A 23,153-nucleotide genomic window follows, 5' to 3' on the forward strand; every position below is an offset into this window, starting at 1 on the left:
TTTCTAAGATCCATAACTTTCAAACGAAAAACGTCATCAGTGAAAACTTCTTACTCTGGAAAAGAAAAACCAAATATAAAATCAATAACTTTTCTCCAATAGGGAGGGTTCCAATGTGGAGGGATGATCTTAGCCTCCGTGTCTTTAATAAAATCCAGATTTTCTGCCCACCAGGCTGTGAAAAATCTAAATTTTATGGGATGCCACAGAGGCTAATATTATGCAAGTTTAAAGTGCATTTAATACATTGTCAATAGCGCTTGTAACAGGTCTAAAATAGCAACTTCTAAACATACTTTTATTGGACCAATCCGCAGCCCCAAGGAAATCTCACGGAAGAGAGGTTTGGAGGCTTAAGGGAGTGTACACCAAGCATAGTAATGTCTACACCCGCTTCTTTCATTACTTCCTTCACCCATCTTGCTATGGTTGGGGAGGAAACTGCTCCATGAGGTAATTTATAGAATATAAGCAATTGTTCTTTATTTCCTCTCATACTCAAAGTCCTTCTCTCATATTCTGTCAAGCATTTCACTACACAAAGTCTTTCATTCTGTGACAAGAAGGGGTAGAAAACAGAAGTTGACATGGTCTCTGTTCACCTTTTAAATAAAAGCTAACCCTTTCTGATTGGTAGGCCCTGATAGTGCTGTCTAAGGCTTTTACGTCTGAAGTCCATCTAAAAGATACCAGGCAGAGCAAGACAGTGAGTCTTTGGTGAAGCAGCGAATTGCAAATGAACCTGCCAGTAATTCCAAGCAGTTGATGTGCAACTCCTTCACCTGATCTGTCCAGCGTCCCCCTGCTGATGAGTCGCCACATCTTGCACCCCATCCCGCTAAACTCGCGTCTGATTCTATCACTATCTCCGGGTCTGCCATTCCATGCTCCTTCATTCCTCAGCCACCAAAATAGTTCCTTCTTTGAACCAGGGTATGAGGAAAGTCCGAAAGGGAGACTGCACAATTGCCATAGTCTGCCCATTCAGGTGAATTGGAGAAACCTTTGGAGAATTTGGTGTGGAGTCCGAATTGGGATGGTCAGGTATGCATCCTTTAGATCTAACCGAGTTATCCAATTCCCTTTCTTTAGCACATCTCTACGGTGATGCACCCCTTCCATTTTGAAATTGTGGTAGACCACCCATTCGTTCAACTCTTTTAGATTTATCACTGGTCTCATCACCTTGTCCTTCTTCTCCACTAGAAAGATATTGCTGATAAAACCTGACTCTGTTCCCTCTTGTATTGCCCCTTTGGTCAATAAATCCTCTACCTCTTGTGTTACTAAGATAGAATCTTCTAGTAAGAATTTAGATTCTGGGGGAATTTTCCTTTGTAAAGGTGTATCTGTTAATTCGATCTTGTAACCCTTCACTGTATCTAGGACCAAAGAGTCCTGTTTCACCAAATTCCTGTTTCAACAAAGTTGGGCTAGTCTGCCTCCCACCTTTATGGGGGTATCTGAAAGGTCTTTCATAGCTCTTACCCGCTGAAAAGCCTCTTTGTCTCCGCTCACTTCTGAAGCCTCTCCCGTGAGGTATTTGTTTCTGTGGGTATAAATGACGAATGTGGAGCAAAGTATGGTTGCGCACATCTTGCGCCATGTCCCAGATAGGGTCTTGAAGAGTTTTGGCCACGGCCAAGGAACCATCCCCTCGTTCTCCCGGCCCTGCCAAAAACCCTATCCTGGAACACTTTCTTGATGTCTTTCTAGGACTTCTGAATCGAGCTAAATGCTCCCATGTACTTAGCCATGTCCCTGATAAAATTGTCCCCAAAAAGTAGACCGTGGGAGGCAGCTACTCCTCTAGTAGCCAGTTTGACCAATTTGGGATCTATTTTTAGCAATATGCTTCTTCTTCACTCATTTGAGAGTGCAGTATTTACGTTCCCCAGGAGGCAGATGGCTCTTTGTGCCCATTGGCGCAAATCCTTGGGGTCAATGAGGGTGTCTTCAAGATAAGTCACTTCACCCATCTCAAACGTCTTAGTGAGTGGGCCATTTATCAAGTAGACAGTCTAGGCAGGACTTGAGGCCTTTATCAATACCTTTCCTAGGGCCTTTTCCTCCCTTGGCGCTAAGAGCCACCACCTTTGCGCCTAACTCTGAGGTAGACCAAACTTTATCCGGGAGGGAGGGGCGTGGGCATTCGGATATAAGACGGGACCTGACCTCTTTTGGGATTTCTTTCCTAAGCCAAAAGGTGAGGTACTCGGCAAAATGCAGCGATGGAACCAACTCTGGAGACAAGGGGTGTTTGATGAGGAGCGGGTCAAATATACTCTCTCCGAATGGGTCAACAATGGCCATTGTTGACCCGGAGGCCTTTGATGACTCGTCAGTTGTACTCATATTCCTCATGTCCATCTCCTCAATATCCATATCAAAGTTGGAGGAACAGGATAGGTTAATTTCTTCCTCCAATGTTTCATCGCAATCTACGGGAATAGGTACTTCTGGCCCATTTTCTGGCCAATCTGCAGTGCCCGAGGCATCATCCTTGTCACCGCCAAAGCGTAAAGTAATTTGTTTTGAACGTTTGGGCTTTTTTACACCCGTAGGCAGGTATTTCCCCTGCAGCCCCTTTCCTCTGGGCCTTAATCGCCCCATCTCCCCCTTCAGGGTGTCCTGGGACAGCAACTGGCCAACCCTTCTTGGAGAGAACCTCCACTTTTTTATTAATTGTGTCATCCAGTGTCCCCTTACCTTATCCAGTGCCTTATTCATAAGTTCTTCCAGTCTATCCTCCATAGTATTCTCTGAAGGTGCAAGGGACATGGCAGAAGGTAAATATTATTTAAGATTACTGGGCTCAGTGTAAGGAAACAGCTGCTCTGGCAGTTCATTGGACTGCAACTGCCAGAATTCAATCAGTTAAAATGGCCACTGTAGTGTCTTTACTAAGGTGTCCCAATCTTCTAAAATGGCTCTGGCACGTACAGGGTGTGGCTGACCATCTGTTAAGGGTCTTTCCTCGAATTGTGTGGTCCTTTCTTTATTGTTGTGCCCCAGAATAACTTTGGTGTTATTTATTAAACTTTGCGATGAAAATGATAGAAGAGAAGAAAGAATATACACAAAATATAAAAAATGAATTACCTTGACAGTAATGTTGAATTAGCTCTTATTTTATTAAGAAAATTATTACACATGTAATCTGTTATCTTGGTAAGGTAAAATAACACAGTAAGATGCCGATTATGATGCGGCCTGTAAAAGCTCCGACCTAGGGCCACATCGTAATGGGCCGGTCAGTTTACTTTCCGACCACCTAATTAAGATGAGATATAAGATATAGGCGGTCGGAAAGTAAACCGGCCTGTCATTACGGCTGGCATCCGACGACCTCGGAGAGCCCATCCGCCAGTCATCAGCCGGCCTGTAATCTCAAGGGCCGGTCTGTCCGACATGGAAACCATGTCCAAACATGTTTGGAGGCCCCCAGCAGGGCCCCCTTTGATGCACGGCCTCTGGTTGAAGGCCGAGCCCTGTTGATCCCTGCACCTGCATGGTGTGCAGGGATGAACCGCACCTCCAATTTCACTATGGGAGCATGCATTACGGTCGGTTTACAGCTGGAATGCATGCTCCCATAGTGGAATATAGGCATGAGACAGAACAGTGTTCGGTCGCTTCCTAATGAGGCAGTCGGGACCTCCGACATCGAAATCAGCCGTAAGTATTTGTATTCTAAAGGCTGTACTTATCGTGTGAGCAGAAGCAACAACGAAAGGTTAGAACACTGCATGCGGCGGGACTTTATAGATGATTAAAATGTTTTTGAAGTTCTATATTCTTCAATTGTTGCTGCTGTGAGCTGGCAATAAAGGAGATTTGCATAAAGTAAGCGTGCGGGTCATGCCACAAAATCTAACGCAATCAGTTTCAAAGCTTTAGTGCTTTAGTCGCAACTGCCAATGACGATCATTTGCTGAAGACTCGACCCTGCGGTTGCAACTTTTATTTAGAGCATCTGTGTGCAACTGTCCTTGAAGCCCACACTGTCAAAGACAAGTGGCGCGATAGAGACCTGACAAACTGATTTACGCTATCATTCCTTGGCTCAAATGAGGCTGCCCTACAGCTCCGTACAATTAAATCCTGTGCTATAGGAACGGGTACTCCGAGCACATCACCACCAAGTAGGTATAGTAGGGCAGAGAAATGTGCAGTCTGAAGAATATCGTTTTTGCCTTGGTGAACTCTTTGAGGCAAAAGTCGCTGAACTGAAGTACACAGTAGTCAGTGCGGTAACCCAGAGTCTGTGCTTGATTAATACCTATGCTCATATGACATACAGGGGACTATAGTATCTAGAACTCTTACAGAGGGTAGAGGCTACCAGAGGTCTGCTGCGCTATTCTGGGGATCGTACAGTGCAAACGTGTAATTGCACCTTTATTGAACTGGGTGGGATTTTTTTGTTGTGACCTTAAAATATTTTTTGCTTACTAAAAAGAAGTACTGGGCTAGACATAACATTATTGTGTCTGTTGATTGACTGTTGGGTTCTGAGTGCCTGCCGCACCCTTTACCTCCATCAGAAGCCTTTGACTAGTCGACCCCGCTATTCAGGGAGTCCAGTGCAGAAAGGGATGTCCGTGGTCTGTTTCATAGCCACTGTAGGACAGACCTCAGGACACCAGAGGCAAACAACCTCAACCAACAAGATCATCAGCCCCTCTCTGATCCTTCGTCCCTCCTGTTCCTGAACGTGGTCTGGCCGTGCTCAAACCCTTAGCCTCGTGCGCAGGGCTAGGATCTGGTGCACAGTGTTTTACAGTGATGAACGGGCACTCAGCTGTCAATACTATCAGGGGTTATAGCGGCAAGTGAGGTAACAACCACTACAGAATGAAGAGTGTACATTAGGAGAAACACTTCATGAAAACCATGAAAGGTTTATGGCAATGACACCCTTGTTAACTTTATCACTACAGACACCCCCTGTTGAGTAATTAAATATCACAACCAATGGTAGTGTCAGAGTGGTAATAAATGTGCACCACTGCTGAAGGGGCTTCCACGTTACAGGCCTGCCCCTTCTCCCATCCTGATGCAGGGCTAGGTGCACCAGTTATCCTGGGACATTCCAGTCAGCTGTGGCCTATCCCTGTAAGAAAGGTCTAATGAAGGCATAAAAACTGACACGTCAAACTAAGACCGATTAATAAGACTGTTGCAGGAAAATCTTGCAATGGGGATTTAGTGGAACAGAGAATGCCCAAGGTCAGAGGCTGAAGCTGAGCTGAGCCCATTTAATTTCTAAAATTAGAAATGCATTTGTCCTGAAGAAGGGAAGGTAAATGTCCCGAAACGTGCTAAGTTTAGAGGGCATTTGGGTAGATGAACTATTTTAGGGTTAAAACTCATGCACACAATGATGGAGCTTCCATGTTCGCTTTATTACTTTGGTGAACTGTGTGGGATGCTCTCTGATTTGTTGATGTATTTACGATACCATAGCATGATTACATTGATAAAACCTTTGTTTAGGAAGGGGCTTAAACCAGGATTGCTTAGCCTGATGGATGTATAGATCACTACCAATCCACGCTTACACAGGTACACACTCATACAGATGCACACATGAATGTGCACACTCACACACAAACCTTGTAAAGACTCACATATGGATATCTTCAGGCCATGCATGCACAGACTCACAGAGGCACACATTCATGCATACATATACTCACACACAGATGCATATATATTCTCACAGATGTATAACTCCAGATTATTGTTCTGAGAAGTTGGCCTGGCATATGCTGGTCACTAGTCATAGTGGCCAACTTGCACCAGTCCAATTCGACTCATGGTAGATAGGTTTAAGACAACCTTTTAACCCCTTCAGTGCCACGCCCTTTCCCCCTCCTGTGCCGGGCGTTGCACTAGTGGGTGGGGTTCATGACGAGATAGTCTCGTCATGGGCACAGCGCAACCGTGCTCCATGACGAGACTATCTCGTCATGGGCACTGAAGAGGTTAAAGAAAGCTATCCTAGTGGTAGCTGTGGAGAGCAGCCTTCAGGCTAAGTCCTTGAGGAATGTAAAGCAGCTTGTTTTACCTTATAATATCTTGAATTACCAAATGAAAGGACACCACACAGGTATATATATCAAATATATATGTATTTATTTCTAGACACACTCTACTAATCTCTTTATGAGATTAGAAGCCAGGAACACATTCAAATATCAACGTTTCACAATAAGTTAAGCACAAATATGGCTGGGGCCCTAGGGGCGTAATAGACCACATACTAAAAAAATGGTATAAGAAAGTCGACTTGCAAAATGACAAGGCCTAGCGCCTGTAGAATCGCTGGGGCTTCACTACTGCAGTGAAAGCAGGTAAGTAAATGACCCACGGGAGACGCATGCAGTGAGTGAACACAACCGCGGGTTCCCTATTGATTATAATGGAGCAAGTCACGGTTTGATTTTTAAAGTTTTAGGGTACTTCGAGGAAGTCTACAAGCAAGCCACTTGCAAGGTAAGTATTTCGAGGGCCAAAACACACTAGGGCACTGGAGTGCACGAGTTACCTCACCCAGGGAAGCCAGGTGCATAGGTGTCTTTTGGTGTTGGGTCGCGTCGTCGTTTTCAATGGAGACCAATGAAGATTTGCTGCTTGCGTCGACTGGAGAAGTGTCCGGTGGAATCCAAGGGTGGATTCAAGATGCAGATGACCTGAAAATTGAAGAGACAGTGTTCAAAGTCACTTGCCAGTGACCGGTGGCCAGGAAAATGGCTGACCACGGATGTCGGGTGATTTCAGGTCGTCGATGTAGTTTTGAGTCTTCGCTCGCGAGGTCCAGGAGAGATTGACGATGACCAGCAGCTGGATTCTTTGTGTCCCATGACGTCTGCAGCTGACTCAGGTGTCGGCAGCCGGATTGGAGCCAACAAGCCTTGGCAACAGCAAGTCTCGTGGAAGTCTAAGAAGGTCAGCGCTGCAGACCAGCGAGGTCTGAGGGACTCACCCAGTGAGGGTGACTGAGGGCAGGCCTGGAGCAACCAGGGGAACACTTTGAGTTGATAAGAAAGTCTTCGGGGGACCCACAAGCCAACGGGAAAGGGATCGCAAAGACGCCTCTTGAGGAAATGCTTCACAGGAGCCCACGGTCACTCGGGACGAGGTAGGTCTCTGATTTTCGCTGCAAAACCTGCTGGAGGCTTGGGGCACAAATGGTCCAATGCACAAGTTCATAGAACGTCGTGAAGGGGTTGCACTCGGCAATAGTGCACTGTACCCGGGTATTGCTGTTCCTCGTCACTCGTGGGGTCCACTCGCCTCAGCTTTGCTGGGGACTGGAACACCCTCCCCCTCTACCTGCAACAAACCGAAGACCTGCTGACCTTCAGGAGACAACTCAAGACCTGGCTCTTTGACCAATAGCCGCAGCTTCCCCCCAACCGCCCTCCCCCCAGCGCCTTGAAACCCTCACGGGTATGTAGTGCGCTTTACAACTTATGTCATTGATTGATTGATTGACTCACAATGGCCGTCGAGAAGTCAGGAAATCCACTTCTAGGGCTGCAGGGACTTCAGACTCCGGCGGGAGCGGGAAAGTTTGCGACCGTTGATTAGAGTTTTTGGTGCCTGCCAAGCAGGGGAGTCACTCCTTGACTCCAAGGGAGATTCTCCAGTCTTCCAAAGGTAGTGGAACGTTGAAGGGCCAGGATTCTTCTTTGTAGAGCATCGTCCAGGGTTATATGTTTTGCAATGGCAAGGTTTGCTATCTTATACTGAAGATTGGGGTTGGACTAGCTCTAAGACCACTCCTCTGGGAGGGTCAGGGTAGGGGGTGGTTACAACCACTTCCCTTTGTCCAGTTTCATGCCAGAGCAGGGACAGGTAGCCCCTGAACCGGTTTGAGCTGGCATATGCACAGAGGAGCCTACTGCTCCCCCAGTGCAGGACTTCAAAGTACTCTAGAAGTGCACCCACCCAGCCCCAATACACTAAATCCTGTCTGGGAGGTGGTGACACCTCCCTGTGACAGGATGCCTATTGTTGGGCCTCCTCCACTGCGAGTTTCAGTCAGCAGCAGGAGGGCAGCCCAGTGTCTGTGCTGGTGGCATCCATTTTGTGATGCCAGGGCTCTTTCAGATTTCTACCGTGTTACCACAGTAGGTACATGTCGTCCCCTCTAGAAGGGTGGGATCATGCTCCCACATCATGGACTGATGTGGGGGTAAGATTCCAAGATGTTTGACACCAAACACGACATGTTTTGATGCAGTCATTCCAAAGTTAGCATTTATAATGCACTTAAGAGTATATGGTTTAACCACATCCACAAACAGCCACAGAGAATAGACTCTGAGAGCTGCAGAGGGGCCCTGCTCAGGAAGAGGCACCCCCTCACATGTAAACCAAGCACCCTTCCCTCAGGATTGATAGGGCCTGCCTTAGGGGTGACTGATAGGGTTATATGTGTGTGTATCGTGAGATATAGGGCACCTATACCTCAGTGAGGAGTGCTAACACTATCTCACCCAGGCTGCAGTAGCAGGCTTGTGGTGTCGTATTTAGTCTGCTTCCCAGGGGTGGCATAATACATGCTTCAGCCCCTGGTAGGCCTGTGAAGTACCTATGCCCTACGTATCTAAGGTACCATATACTATGGGCTCATAAGGTACCACAGTATCCAATCACTAGTGCATCTAATATGCACTCCAAGTCATTTAGAGAGAACAGAGAGGCTGGGGCCCTGATTGGCAGGGTCCCAGCCAGACTATAGCCAGAAACCAGTGTATACATCAGAAAAAAAGTGGGGGCAACATAAGAGCAGATCCTACTCTCCTACCCCTGTTTACATACACCCAGAGGAACACACTCATGCAGATGCACACATTAATGTGCACACACACACAAATCTTGTACAAACTCACAGATGGATATCTTCAGTCCATGCATGCACAGACTCACACATCCATGCATACATATATACTCACACACAGATGCATATAAAATGTGTAACTCAAGACTTATCCATATATCAGACCTTGCAATACACAAACCCATAGAGAGGAATCCACATACGCAAGTACAAACCCACAGCCAATAAATACAGACTAAAGCATACACAACCCTCAACCACACATGCACATAGACACGCACATATATTTGCATACTCTGTGTCTCAAAAACTATATATGCATATGCAGACACACACAAGCCCTAATCAAAGCCCAAAAAACAGACAGATATAGGGATGCTCAGCATGCATGCACTCCCACAGATAACTCCAGGGCCATCCATATTTGAACAAATACTTAGACATGTACACCTAAGTGTGAACATACACGCACACACATATGCACGCGCACACACACACACACAGACACACACACACTGGTATGTACTCACAGCCAGATAATGCCACTCCTGTGTAAACATACTCTAACACACACCGTGTGAGTATGTAAGTACTACCTTAGGATCAGAAGAGTAATTCTTGATTTTATGATTTTTTTAGTATGAGTCCTTGGCCGATTTCATCCCCAATAACCAAGTGCAGTGACTCCCATCCGTATATTTATTTGGTGGGTACCATGACCCAGTTGGTAGGGTGACTCATCAGCCTCTGTGTTCTTGAACTCCAAGAGGCCACAAAAAGACATGGGCATGGACACACAGAGACACAGCACTCACTGCAGCCACTCACCCTCATGGTTTTATATTGTTCCTCTTCCTTGACTGTAGATTCCTGAATATTTATTTCCTCTTTCTTCAGAAGACGCAGCCATTCTTGAAGTTTTACCTGCAGAGATGAGAGTGCAAGAAATAAGTGTAGATATATGGAGTGCAGTCTTTTTTTATTATTAACACATTTTATTGACTTTAATGGTACATAGCGGGCGGTGCTCGAAGCATATATTTCGGATATAGTTTATATGAGATGGTACCAATTATATTCAAACAACAACATTGCCTGTGAACATACAGGCCCAATAACTAAACTTGGCACAGGTTACTGCATCTTTCACTATAAGTACAATGTCCAGGTGTACATGTTTGGATGACAGAGCGACTCATCTTACCTAAATATGGTCAAGTTTGATTTGATTGCCTGGTATAGTGAGGGTCTGATGGCGGCAGAGGAGGCAGGTCTGTGCCACGGTATGTTGCCCAGTGAGACCATATTTTTCTATGTTTTTGTGGACAACCACGTGCCTGGTACACCGCGATTTCAGCCTCCATGCATCAGTCCATGGCCTTTCTCCACCCCTCCATTGATGGCAGGGAGGTACCCTGCCACATTTGGGCAATGCCCCGCTTGGCAAGTGTGAGGCCCAAAAGTAATAGATGTGGTTAATAGCGATTTCTTCCTATCCCATCGGTGCTGTGAAGTAAGAAAAGCTTGGGATCGAATGGAAGATGCCAGGACAGGACCCAACCCAGACAAGAAGATATTTTATGCCAACATGGTTGCAGTGCCCCACAGCTCCAGACCATGTGTAGGAAAGTCCCCTCCGATTCTCCGCATCTCAGACATATGGGGGATAACGCCGATCCTCCAGAGGCGGGAGAGGGTTTAGTATGCTCGGTGGAGGTGTTTTAACTGAATTAGGCGGTTTCGTGTGGCTATAGTGACATCTCAGAACTAGCTAGAGTCTCAGTCCAGTCATCGTCTGTAGGGTCGGGGATGTCGACTTCCCACACTTCCCGGGGTTTGTGTAGTGTGGTTTGGGTATCGGTAGTCAGTGTCTTGTAGATTTGCCGGATCTTATGCGTGACAAGATCCCCTATTAGTAAACGTCCCTCTAGGGGGTGAAATTCTGGTAGACCTCCAAGCGAGCAGATGAGGGGAGTCAGGGCGTGTCTCAGCTGCTGATATTAGTAAAACTGTGTCCGGTGCAAGTGGTATTCTATTTGCAGTTGCTGAAAAGATTTGAGAGTGGGTCCCAGCAGAATGCCACTCAGGGTAGAGATTCCAATGAGGTTCCATGCTCGGAAGCCTGGAAGCTCTGCGACAGGTCGCAGGTAGGTACCCTGCCACAGAGAGGTTGTCTGTGTCAGGCGCCCGTCCCAGCCCATTTTCTTCACAATATAACGCCAGAGCTGGATGACGGTTCTGCAGCTGGGGTTGAGTGGTCAAGGTTTTTGCGACTGGAGGAGGCTCACGAGGGGGGTACCCTTTATCGCAAGTGTTAGACCTGGCACCATTGGCGTGGGTCTCCCTTCCATTTTTTGGCTGTTGCCTCCTGTGTTTTTGACATGTTTTTGCTGGTCTAGATGTTTGGGCACTTTGCCACTGCTATTCATTGCCGAAGTGCAAGTGCTCCCTATTGTAAATGGTTGTAATGTAGTAGTGACTCCATGATTGGCTTATTTGGTTTACTTATCAGACCCTTGTACAGTGTACCTTGTATGCCCTTGGCTTGTAAATCAAATGCTGCTGGTGGACTTGCAGAACTGATTGTGCCACCCACTGGAGCAGCTTGTAAACTGTGCCTCAGGACTGTCATTGCAGAGCCTGTGTGCAGCCTAGTGCTGCCATGTTGACTTGGTAAGTGCACCCACTTGCCAGTCCCTAAACCTTCCCTTTTCTACATATCAGAAACCCCTAAGGTATGCCCAAGGGCAGGGTGCATTGTATGTAAGAGGTAGGACATGCCCTGATGTGTGTGGCATGTACTGATAGTGAATTACAGCCAATTTCGTTTTTCACTATAGCAAGGCTACCTGTCCCCATAGGCCAGAATGGGCAGTTTTGATTATAACATCTTATAATCATAACTGACCCAGGGAACAAGGTAGAAAAACAAATTTAGTATGCCTGAACTCAGAATTATAAAATACATCTTTTAGTGAAGTTAGTTTTAACATTCTGGGTTTGAAATTACAATTTTTAGTAAGTAGGTATTTTCTTGCCTAACCATCCAGACTGCCTCTGCTAGGTTCATCCTGGTCTTGGTGGACCATGCCACCTGGTACCCGGAAGCCACCCCTTTCCGGACTGTGACGGCCCTCATGGTGGGACGTGCACTGATGGGGATTTTCTCTCACGTGGGGTTCCCCAGAGAGGTGGTGTCAGACCGTGATACAAACTTAATTTCCAAGTATAGGAAGTCCCTGTGGCAGGAGTGTGGTGTAACCTATAAGTTCACCACTCCTAATCACCCCTAAGGTAATGGGCTGGTTGAGAGATTCAACTGGACCCTCATAGGCATGATTATGGGTCTTGAGGAACATATGAGGCATAAATGGGACGTCCTCTTACCATGCCTTCTCTTTGCTTACCGTGAGGTGCCACAGAAGTCTCTAGGTTTCAGCCCCTTTGAAATTCTCTATGGACACCCAGTAAGAGGACCTCTGAGTTTGGTCAAGGAAGGCTGGGAGCAAGCTCCCAGGAAACCTCCCCAGGATGTATATAGCTACATGCTGGCCTTCAGGAACCAGACTAGGTGATTCAGACAACTCGCTCAGGCGAATCTGGAAGCCAGCCAGGAGGAGATGAAGCGGTGGTACGACAACAATGCCACTCTGGTTGAGCTTGAGTCTGGTCAGAAAGTGTGGGTCATGGCCCCAGTGGAGCCCTGTGTGCTGTAGGATAAGTGGACCGGGCCATTTGAGGTGGTGGAGCGCAAGAGTGATGTCACCTACTTTGCGGGTCCTGCATGTCAACTGCCTGAAGCCCCACTTAGAGAGGTCCAAAGTGGGCATGCTCCTAGCGACAGAAGATGGAATGGACCTCAAGTCTGAAACAAACCAAGATGGGTCAGTGGATTGTGTAAACTTCTCATCCACTCTGACCCCCGAGCAGCAGAATGACTGTCACCAGTTGCTGGGACATTTTTCTGATCTTTCTCCCTGACTCCCAGTGTCACTGATTGGTGTGTCCATGATGAAAACACTGGGGACAGTCCTCCTGTTAAGCACAAAACTTACAGAGTGACTGACAGGGTGAGAGCTTGCATCAAGGAGGAGGTCTCCAAGATGCTTGCGTTGGGGGTGATTGAGTCCTCTAACAGTCCTTGGGCCAGCCCAGTGGCCTTGGTCCCAATGGCTGCCACACCGGGTGCCACGCCAGAACTCAGGTTCTGTGTGGACTACCGAGGGCTCAATTCAGTCACCAGGACTGACGCACACCCCATCCCCGGAGCAGATGAGCTCATTGATCGGTTAGGGGCTGCCCGGTACCTCAGCACGTTTGACTTAACGTCTGGGTACTGGCAGAATGCCTTGACTGATGGGCCAAGAGAAAGGTCAGCATTCTCCACACCAGATGGGCACTACCAGTTCTGGGGTATGCCATTTAGGATGAAGAATGCCCCTGCTACCTTTCAGAGGTTGATTAACCAGGTGTTGGCTGGACTAGAAGAGTTCAGTGTCGCCTACCTGGGTGACATTGCAATGTTCAGCGCCAGTTGGGAAGAACAGCTGCGCCACCTCTGGGAAGTGTTGATGGTGCTGCAGAGGGCAGGCCTCACGATCAAGGCGAGTAAGTGCCAGATCAGGCAGGGTTCTGTGGTGTACTTGGGACACCAGGTAGGGAGCGGCCAGGTGGCACTACAGCCCAAGATTGAGACCATCCTGGCTTGAGAAACCCCCAAGAACCAGACAGAGGTGAGAGTTTTGTTAGGACTCACTGGGTATTACAGGAGGTTTGTTAAGGGGTATGGCAGCATCGTTGCACCCTTGACAGAGCTGACTTCCAGGAAGCATTCCAAGAAAGTGAACTGGACTGACACCTGTCAGAAAGCTTTTGATGCCCTGAAGACTGCCATGTGCACGGCGCTCGTGCTCCTGGTATCCAACTTTTCAAAAGAGTTTATTGTCCAAACAGACGCTTCAGAGCATGGTGAGGGACTGTTTTTTCACAGATAAATGAGGAGGGCCTAGACCAACCTGTAGCCTTCATTAGTAGGAGGTTACTTCCACGGGAACAGAGGTGGAGTGCAATTGAACGTGAGGCATTTGCTGTGGTCTGGGCACTGAAGAAGTTGAGACCATACTTGTTTGGGACTCACTTCCAGGTTCAGACAGACCACAGGCCCCTCAGATGGTTTATGCAGATGAGGGGTGAGAATCCAAAGCTGTTGAGGTGGTCCATTTTCCTACAGGGGATGAATTTCACAGTGGAACACCGCCCTGGTACAGAACATGCCAATGCCGATGGTCTGTCCAGCTTTTTCCGCCTTAGTTATGAGAACTCCCAAGAGGTAGGGTAGTTCTCACCACATTTCAGCTGGAGGGGACACATGTTAGACCTGGCACCATTGGCATGGGTCTCCTTTCCATTTTTTTGCTGTTGCCTCCTGTGTTTTTGCTCTGGTTTTCTGGTCTAGATGCTCAGGGCACTTTGCCACTGCTATTCAGTGCAAGTGCTCCCTATTGTAAATTGTTGTAATGGATTAGTGACTCCATGATTGGCTTATTTGGTTTAGTTATCAGACCCTAGTACAGTGCACCTTGTATGCCCAGGGCTTGTAAATCAAATTCTGCTGGTGGACTTGCAACACTGATTGTGCCACCCACCGGAGCAGCTTGTAAACTGTGGCTCAGGCCTGCCATTGCAGAGCCTGTGTGCAGCCTAGTGCTGCCATGTTGACTTGGTAAGTGCACCCACAAGTCAATCCCTAAACCTTTCCTTTTCTACATATCAGACACCCCTAAGGTAGGCCCAAGGGCAGGGTGCATAGTATGTCACAGGTAGGGCATGCCCTGATGTGTGTGGCATGTCCTGATAGTGAATTACAGCCAATTTCGTTATTCACTATTGCAAGGCTACCTGTCCCCATGGGTCAGAATGGGCAGTTTTGATTATAACATCTTATAATCAAAACTGACCCAGGGAACAAGGTAGAAAAACAAATTTAGTATGCCTGAACTCAGAATTATAAAATACATCTTTTAGTGAAGTTAGTTTTAACATTCTGGGTTTGAAATTACAATTTTTAGTAAGTAGGTATTTTCTTGCCTAACCATCCAGACTGCCTCTGCTAGGTTATGTATTGCATGTCTGGTTTGTGAGTGTCAGGGGCTGGGGGGCTCCAGGAGACAGAGTGAGTCAGCACTAGGCTGAATAGACCTATCTGCATTGGGAGTGGTGGGAGGAGTAGCACCTGGGCCTGAATAGGGCTGTGCCTGCCTTCCACAATGCTGTCTCATCCTCCTGTGGTGCGTCTGATGACCCTGGCCCACACTGACAAAGGAAGAAGTTGTGCACTGGCAGAATGCACCCAGAACTGGTTTGGACTAGGTACAGACTCTCTCTGCCTTCAGAGACAAAGGATTTGTGTGTATGAAAAGGGGGACCCAGACCCCAGAACTTTAGATCACATCTGGGAATCAAGACGAACCTCTGATGAGGAGAAGAACCCAATAACTGAAGGAGGAGACTGTCCCTGTACTGAGTGCTGCTTGGGGGTTGGCCTTCAGTGGTTGCTGCATTGCCAAAGAAAGGAGAAGAGGACTGAGTGTGCTTTCATCATCTTGAAGAAGATCTCCAAGGGCTTGAACTTTGAGCTTGCCTCCTGCCTAAAGTCTCAGGGATACAAGACTTCAGCACCAGCTCCCTTGAGGGAACTGAAGTGCCTGCTGTTGTGCTGGGCCTTCTGAAAGACTGCGTGTCACTGGGAGCTGGAAGCGTGACTCAACGAAGAAGAAGCGTGTCGCTGCAGCAGCAGGTGCCGTCGTATCACCAAGGAAGCGTGGCGCCGCTGTCACCATCGCATCACCGAAGCGCGTCGCCTCATCAGAGAAGCGTGCCGCCGCCGCAGAGATCGCCGTCGCATCACCGGAGAAGCGTGTCGCAGGGCTTGTCGCGGCTCAGAAGATCACCGAGTCGCCGCACGGCCATTGGGCGTGCACGCATGGCATCTACATTGTTGCATTGCAACCAAGATGCCATTTTGTTGCATCGCACCGTAGCGTCATCGCATCAGATTGCAGTAAGAAATCTGCACATCAACTCCCCACAAAGTAAGGAAGCAAGCCTCAACTCCCCTGCGCAGCAGTAAGGAACCGACACATCCACTCCCCTGAGTGTAAGGAACCAACACATCACCTTCCCTGAGACCCTTTTGTTTGTTTTGCGTTGCGGTACTTTGAGAGTAAAGTGTTGCATTTGCAATCTTAAGTGAACTGAGCTATTTCCTACCATTTTAAAGTCTATTTTTGATCACGGTATTGTGGATTTTTGTCATTTGGCCTTGTGATAAGTCTAGTAAAGATTACTTATTTTTCTAAACATTTGTAGTGTTTTCACTGTATTACTGTATGTGTTCACAAATGCTTTACACACTGCCTCTGAGATAAGCCTGCCTGCTCGTGCCAAGCTACCAAGGTGGTGAGAAGGCGTTATTTTAGGAGTGTAACCTCTTATCCTGACTAGACGCAAGGGTCCCTATTTGGACAAAGGTGCAAACCATTGCCAACTATAGACCCCCACATCTAACAGTAAGTCACTCCACAGCAAACGCTGGATCGGTGTATGGGCTGTACCACCACTCGTTGATATTCAACATATGAGATGCCGCATAGTAGGCATATATATTGGCCACCGCAATCCCACCACAGTACGTCGACTGTGTGCAGGTTTGTAGCGCAACATTGATGACGCCCCCTCCCCATAGGAAAATGTTAAGGAGAGCATTAACCTGGGCGAACCACGTGCGTGGATTAATATCATGTTCCCAAGATATCGTGGGACAAGGCGAGATGAAGACCCCCAGATGTTTGAAGCCCTCGGTTGTGTGGGATAACTGTGAAGCCCAGGAGCTGCGCCCATGGTATCCACATACTGGAAATAACACTGACTTCGCTGGATTGGCTCCAAGGCCGGAGGTCTCCCCAAACACCCGAAGAATCTGGAAAATCCGGGGGCCGGAAAATCAAGATTGGTTACAAAGAATAATACGTTGTCTGCATATAGTGCAATTCTGTCAGACCGATCCTGTGACCATTCATACCCACAAATTAATGGGTCCCACCGCACCCATGTACCTAAGGGCTCTGTGGCGAGCGCAAATAGCAATGGATACAGGAGGCAACCCTGCCTTGTACCCCGACGTATTGGGAAGTGTGCTGACCGGAAACCTGCTACCCGCACAGGGGCCGAGAGCTCTGTGTGTAATAATTGTATGTAAGACAAAAAGCGTGGACAAAACTTGAGAGATCGAAGGAGCTGAAATAAATAATTCCAACTTAGGGAATCGAACGCCTTATCTATGTCGGCCAAAAGAATGGCCGCAGGGCAGCCCAGATCCGTGGCCTTCGCAATGGCATTGTGAACCCAACTAATATTGTGCTGGGCAGACCGGTACGGCATGAAGCTGGCCTGGTCTGGGTGGATCAGTTTGTGGACACACGTGCGGAGACGGTTAGCAAGGACCTTACTCAACAGTTTGGGTTGAAAATTTAGAAGGAAGATGGGGCGGTAAGAAGATGGTTCTTCTGGGGCATGGTCTGGTTTAAGGAACACCACTATCTAGGCATGGCACCAATCAGGAAGTAAGATGTGCTGCTCCAGAGCCTCATGTAGTGCATCCAACAGATGTGGCTGAGCTGCGCCATTTCTGGTCGTAGGAAGTCACTAAGGAAACCGTTGGGGCCAGGCGCGCGCTGGCGTGCATGTTGGATAAAGCCGCACCGAGTATTGGGCTTGAGGTCTCTGCAGGTTCAGCTTCAAGAGTCCTCTGGCAATTTTCTAGGTCTACTATTTGAGCGAGGAGCTTGCGTTTTTCCCCAGCGTGAAAGCTGATGTCCACCCCGCGGATAGTGGGTTTAAAAGCTTCCCACAGTATAACACTGGAGGGGGCAGTGCCACATTGGACGTTAGATAGTCTGTAACTGCCTGTCGGAAAACGTCTTGGTAACCCGGGTCGCGGAGGTGCCAGGGTGACATGCGCCATCCGAAGGGGGGTTTGTTTGCCCAGTGTGTAGTCTAAGTAGAACCGGGGGTGGTCGGAGAGGCGTCTGGACAGGATAGAGACATGTGAGGCCCTATGTTTGTGGCTGCGTGGTAAGAAGAAGTAGTCTATTCTGGATAGGGAGCCGTGTACAGCTTAAAGGAACGTGAAGCCCAGTTCCGTGGGGTGATATGCCTGCCATGCATCTGACCACTGCAGCGTGGCGGCTAGCTTGTGGAGATTGGAATCTCCCGATTGGGGCCCATGACCTGACTCACGCCGGTGGTAAAAGGGTGACACAGCGTCATTCCAGTCGCCGTCCAGTATTATTAGACCATCCGGGAGTTCTCCCCAGACTTGTCTGATTTTGTCAATAAAGTGTGTCCAAAGGACGGAGGGGCGTAAACATTGCCAATGGTTATTGTTTCGCTGTATAATGTACCTGTCGCTATGGTGTATTGTTTCCCTGCATCTGACCAGAGTTTGGACTGAGTGAAGGGGATCCGGCGGTGCCCAAGTATGGCTGTTCCGCGAGAGCCGCATGTGAACCCTGGGTGGTATACTGTGTCATAACCAAACCGGGCAAGACATGGGGCTTTATTGCCCAGTAGATGGGTCTCTTGCAGTAGGAGTATATCTGCTTCCCAGCGATTGGCTTGCTGAAGGACAACACTTCTCTTTATTTTATTGAGTATCCCTCTTACATTCCACGTTATAAAGTTCAGACCCCCAGGCTGGGAATTACTTGTGTGCAAGGTCATCTGTCATCTAGGGAGGTTGCCAGCTAGGGTGAGCACGTGAAAATGTAGTGGGTTCCCTGTGCCTATGTGTGAATTGAAATAACATTAGTCCAGGAAATCTAAACATCCCCCACCACCCACCCCCAACCCCAATACCTCCACCAACAAGGAGTATCTGTCACGGGTAGAGAGAGCCTGAGGCCCCAACAGGGGTTCTCAGGGTACCTCTGCCAATAGTATCCAAACTTACCACAAAACGTAAACATAATTGTTCAGGGGTTGTTAGTGGCTACAGGCCTAGGCCCCCAAGCCATATTTGCTCTGTAGGTGAGCCATAGTCTTCGGGGTGATCAATATCCCCAGTTGAAGCTATGGGCAGAAGAGGCAGGGGCGGCCCCACTACATTCACGACTCGTTGCCCTGTGTCTGGGAGCGCCAGTTGGACCTCGACCTGTGTCGCCTCTTGGAGTTGACCTCTTCGGACGATTCCTATGAGTACCCTGTGAGGAGTCAGACTCCAGAGGCGGCTGGGTGTGTGGTTCTTGATGTACTGTCTCGCCGGTCCAAGAAAAGATTGCTTCCGGCGTATCAAAGAGGAGAGATTTAGAATTATATGTTATTCTCATTCAGGCTGGGTACAACAGCATATACTGCACATTGAGTTCACCAAGTCTGCGTTTAGCGGCTGTAAATGACTAGCGCTGTTGCTGCACCAAGCGGGTGTAGTCTGAGAAGATCATTATGTTCTGCGAAACGTAGAGCAGTTTATCCCTGTGGGTTCTTGCATATTGAAGGATGGTGTCCGGGTCTACATAATTCAGCAGCTTGGCAATTACTGGCCTGGGGTGTTTCCCTGAAGGGGGCTTCCTAGTCAATGCCCTGTGGGCTCTCATCCACCACGAAACAGGAGGATAAGGAGTCTTTAGGCAGGAGGGATCTCAACCACTGAGAAAGCATTCCATGGAGGAGCCCTCGCACCCCACCGGAAAGCCAATGAAGCTCAGGTTATTGCGACGGGAGCAGACCTCTGCATCTTCAATGCGGGACTCCAGCTATTGAGTTATGACGGTGAGTTTGTTCATCTTTTTTTGCATCGTTGCCACTGTGTCCTCCACCGTCGAAAACACAGGTCTAAGCCTACGTGATGCGATCCACAGACTTTCTAAGATCTTGACGCAGAAAGGAGAACTCCAAACCCACAGCACCGATCGTTGTGTCTAGGGTATCGCGGACCAGAGTCGAGGACAGCACTCTCGGTGTTGCTCGCGCCACCAGGGGCTGTGGCAAACTGGTCCAGTGTGCTTTGCTTGGAGGTGGGGCCTGCTGGTTTATCCTTGGCCATGATGGAAAAGGGAGGTGGGGAGGGGGACCCATAGTGCAGTGTCTACCCCGCTCCTCATTGTATTTCCTTCCGTTGAGGATTCTGGCAGGTATCTCTGCTAGGCGACCCGCCACCTAGGTGCCGTGTTGGGGACACTCGTGTATACTACAGCGGGCCGGGCCTCATGAAATCTGGCCCCCCTGGGCCACAAGCCGCACTAAGCCTAGCTCAGCTGCCTCCGCAGCCCAGGGTCAGCCAGCCAAGTAGACCCCCTACCAGGATCAGATTCACCGGACCCCTAGCCCACAGTCTTCTCGGCCAGCTCTGTCCCACAGGGCCCTAGGCCGCAGTCCCTCCAGGATGTTGCAAAACGGCTGGAGCTGGGCCCACAACCTTCAAGTGTGGGTGGCCCACTCCACCAGCCCTCGATGGGGCGGCTTCAGTATCCACTCCGGGGCGGGCCGCCACGCTACATCAGGGGAGATCCCCAGTAGGCCCGGTTCCTCGGAGGGAAGGATAAAAGTATAAGCTCCGCACTGCGGGCCTACTTGCTGCATTCCACGTGTTCAGCGGGCGCAGTTGGCCCCGTCCAGCAGCCATGGGGAATAGTGACACGTCTCCTTAGCAGACCCTTTATGTTAAGGGCCACCTCTGCTGTACCACCAGCCGGGCCGCGAGACCCTCAGCACGGGTCCCAAGGTTGTCGATCAGCTGCAGAGTTGTCTTCCGGGTGGTGCGGGTCCCAGCCAGCGGGCCCCAATGCCTGCCTCCACTGCTGTGTCTTGGCCGTCTTGGGCCACACGAGTGCCCCTAGCAGGATGGGAGGCGCGGGCTGGCCCGAGCAACTCTGCAGGCGCAGCCCTGGCCACAAGCAGGTCTCCTCTCCGGGCCCTGAGGCCCAGCCTGCCACCAAGGTGGGTCAACGGGGTCGGCCCAGGCACAGTCATTGTCACCGTCTTCTCTGGCGCTCCTGGGCTGACGGGAATCCCCTGGGTGGCACCTGGCCCCGCAGGGCACACCCACGCCTCAAGGAGCCCACCGGACCCCTTTGAGCTGGACAGGGTCGACCTCGAGGACGCCTCGCTACCTCTACCATCTCAGGCTCTCAGATGTGGGTGAGTCTTCTGTGTGCGGGCCGATGGCTATGCCCCAGCTGCCAGGGGGCCCGAATGCTCAGAGCGCCACTGCGCAACACACACAAGGACCTCCACGAGCCCGGCAGGGCCTTCAGGATCTCCCGGGCACCCACAACCAGGCCCCAGATCTGGCCCCGGCTGCACTGGCCCTGGCACACCGCGGCCCCGGCACCCATGTCGTCAGCGAGTCCCGCATGGGCAGCACTCCCGCTTCTTCTTGGGCCACACTCACCGCGCCGGGCGCCCACGACAACACAAACTTGTCCTATGGAACCGGCCCGGGCGACTCCTCCGTCGCCTGAAGTGTCTGCCCTCGGCGTCAGATCAGCCACGACGTCAGGATCAAGGACGCCTCTTGGCTCCAAGTGCAGGAGCAGTGGATTTGGCTCCCTCAGGAGAGGGACATCGGCGGATTATTGCGGATTATGGCTTGGGCGGTCGGAGCTTCACTAGGCTGCGTCCAGCATGATGGCTGTCTAAGCCACGCCCCAATGGAGTGCAGTCTTACTTACAAAACAAATTGTCATTACAGTACTGTGAGGGTTTCGCTCCCACGACAGCGGATCTTCGCGATATTTCCAACATGGCGGCTGCCGTGTTCCGGACTGGAAGCAGGGTGAGCAGTCTAGTTACCCAGCAGGGAATCGACGGACCACCAACTAAAGAGCAGGGGGGCAGAGCCAGCGAGGTCAAGGAGACACCCGGAATCGACCAGAGGAGGGACGCAGAGGAGAAAGGAGACCTGGAAGAGAGGACCGAAGAATCAACCTCGACCCAGGAGGAGTAGCAGCTGAGAAGAGACCGCTCCAGGAGTAACGCGCTTAGGACCAGCTCTCCAACCGGAGAAGAGGAGGCTGGGACTCCCAACCCCGCGGCCAAGGAGGGTCGTGGGTCCAGGTAAGTTCCCTGAGCACGACTTATTTCTCTTAAGGGCTGGTGGGCGGGGGTTATGGGTCACTCTACCCTAAAACACTGAAATCCCCCTGGCACCTAGGCACGACACATTAGGAAGCATGGGTGACGGGAGCACTTTTTCCCAAAAACGGCACCAGACCAAAGTGATCTGACTGTGTCCTTCTTTCTTTTGTTTTTTTAATGTTCCTTTTCCGGTATTTCCACCTGAGGAGAGAAAACTAGGCTGGGATGGTACCCTAGCAAGAAGAAAATAGCTTCCTCTGGATGTGGACTTATTTGTTTTGTTTTACACCAACATTGTTCAAGTCTGTGAAAAAACATAAGTACCCAAGAACTATTGGGATAAACGAAAAAGGGAGTCTTAATAAAAGAGACCAAACCCTACCCATATTGTCTCCAGTGTGCCTGCTAACGGGAGGGCGGGGCGACCAGGATAGCCTCCAGCTCAAGAGTACCTGCGACACGTGCCCAGACTGTACGTACCAGTCATACATTAATAATGTAAGTATCAGCCACACATTTCCAGATTGTAAGTATCAGTCCCACATATCAGGATTGTGAGCACCAGCCCTAAGTATCACAGAGAAGGACACAGACACTGTTTTGGCCCCGTTCTGGAACGGATTACATCTATATCTCATTGACTGAATAACCATATCAGGACCTTGTTTTATACAGGTGTCAGCCACATGCAGGGTCTGTGACAGAGAACAGACACAGGAAGAGAGCAGGTACCAACCCAAGGCAGGGTCTGTGACAGAGAACAGACAGATACAGGAAGAGTGCAGGCACCAACCCCAGGCAGGGTATGTAACGGAGAACAGATAGACACTGGAAGAGTGCAGGCACTAACCCCAGGCAGGGTATGTGACAGAGAACAGACACAGGAAGAGAGCAGGTACCAACCCCAGGGAGGGTCTGTGACAGAGAACAGACAGACACAGTAAGCGTGCAGGCATCAACCCTAGGCAGGGTCTGTGACAGAGAACAGGCAGACACAGGAAGAGTGCAGACACCAACCCCAGGCAGGGTCTGTGACAGAGAACAGACATAGGAGGAGTGCAGGTACCAACCCCAGGCAGGGTCTGTGACTGAGAACAGACAGACACAGGAAGAGAGCAGGTACCAACTCCAGGCAGGGTCTGGGACAGAGAACAGACAGAAACAG

General features: G+C 49.5%; 1 protein-coding gene across 1 annotated transcript in view; it reads right to left on the reverse strand.

Moving 5' to 3' along the window:
* Positions 1 to 23,153, reverse strand: part of LOC146859312 (E3 ubiquitin-protein ligase TRIM39-like) — a 165,709-nt gene that overhangs the window by 126,198 nt on the left and 16,358 nt on the right. The window contains exon 2 of the mRNA XM_085649983.1: positions 9,683 to 9,778. Coding sequence (XP_085506109.1) covers positions 9,683 to 9,778 — 96 coding nt within the window. The remainder of the gene's footprint in view (positions 1 to 9,682; positions 9,779 to 23,153) is intronic.

This window comes from Triturus cristatus, chromosome 3_2 (assembly GCF_964204655.1).
Source record: "Triturus cristatus chromosome 3_2, aTriCri1.1, whole genome shotgun sequence".
Lineage (NCBI taxonomy): Eukaryota > Metazoa > Chordata > Amphibia > Caudata > Salamandridae > Triturus > Triturus cristatus.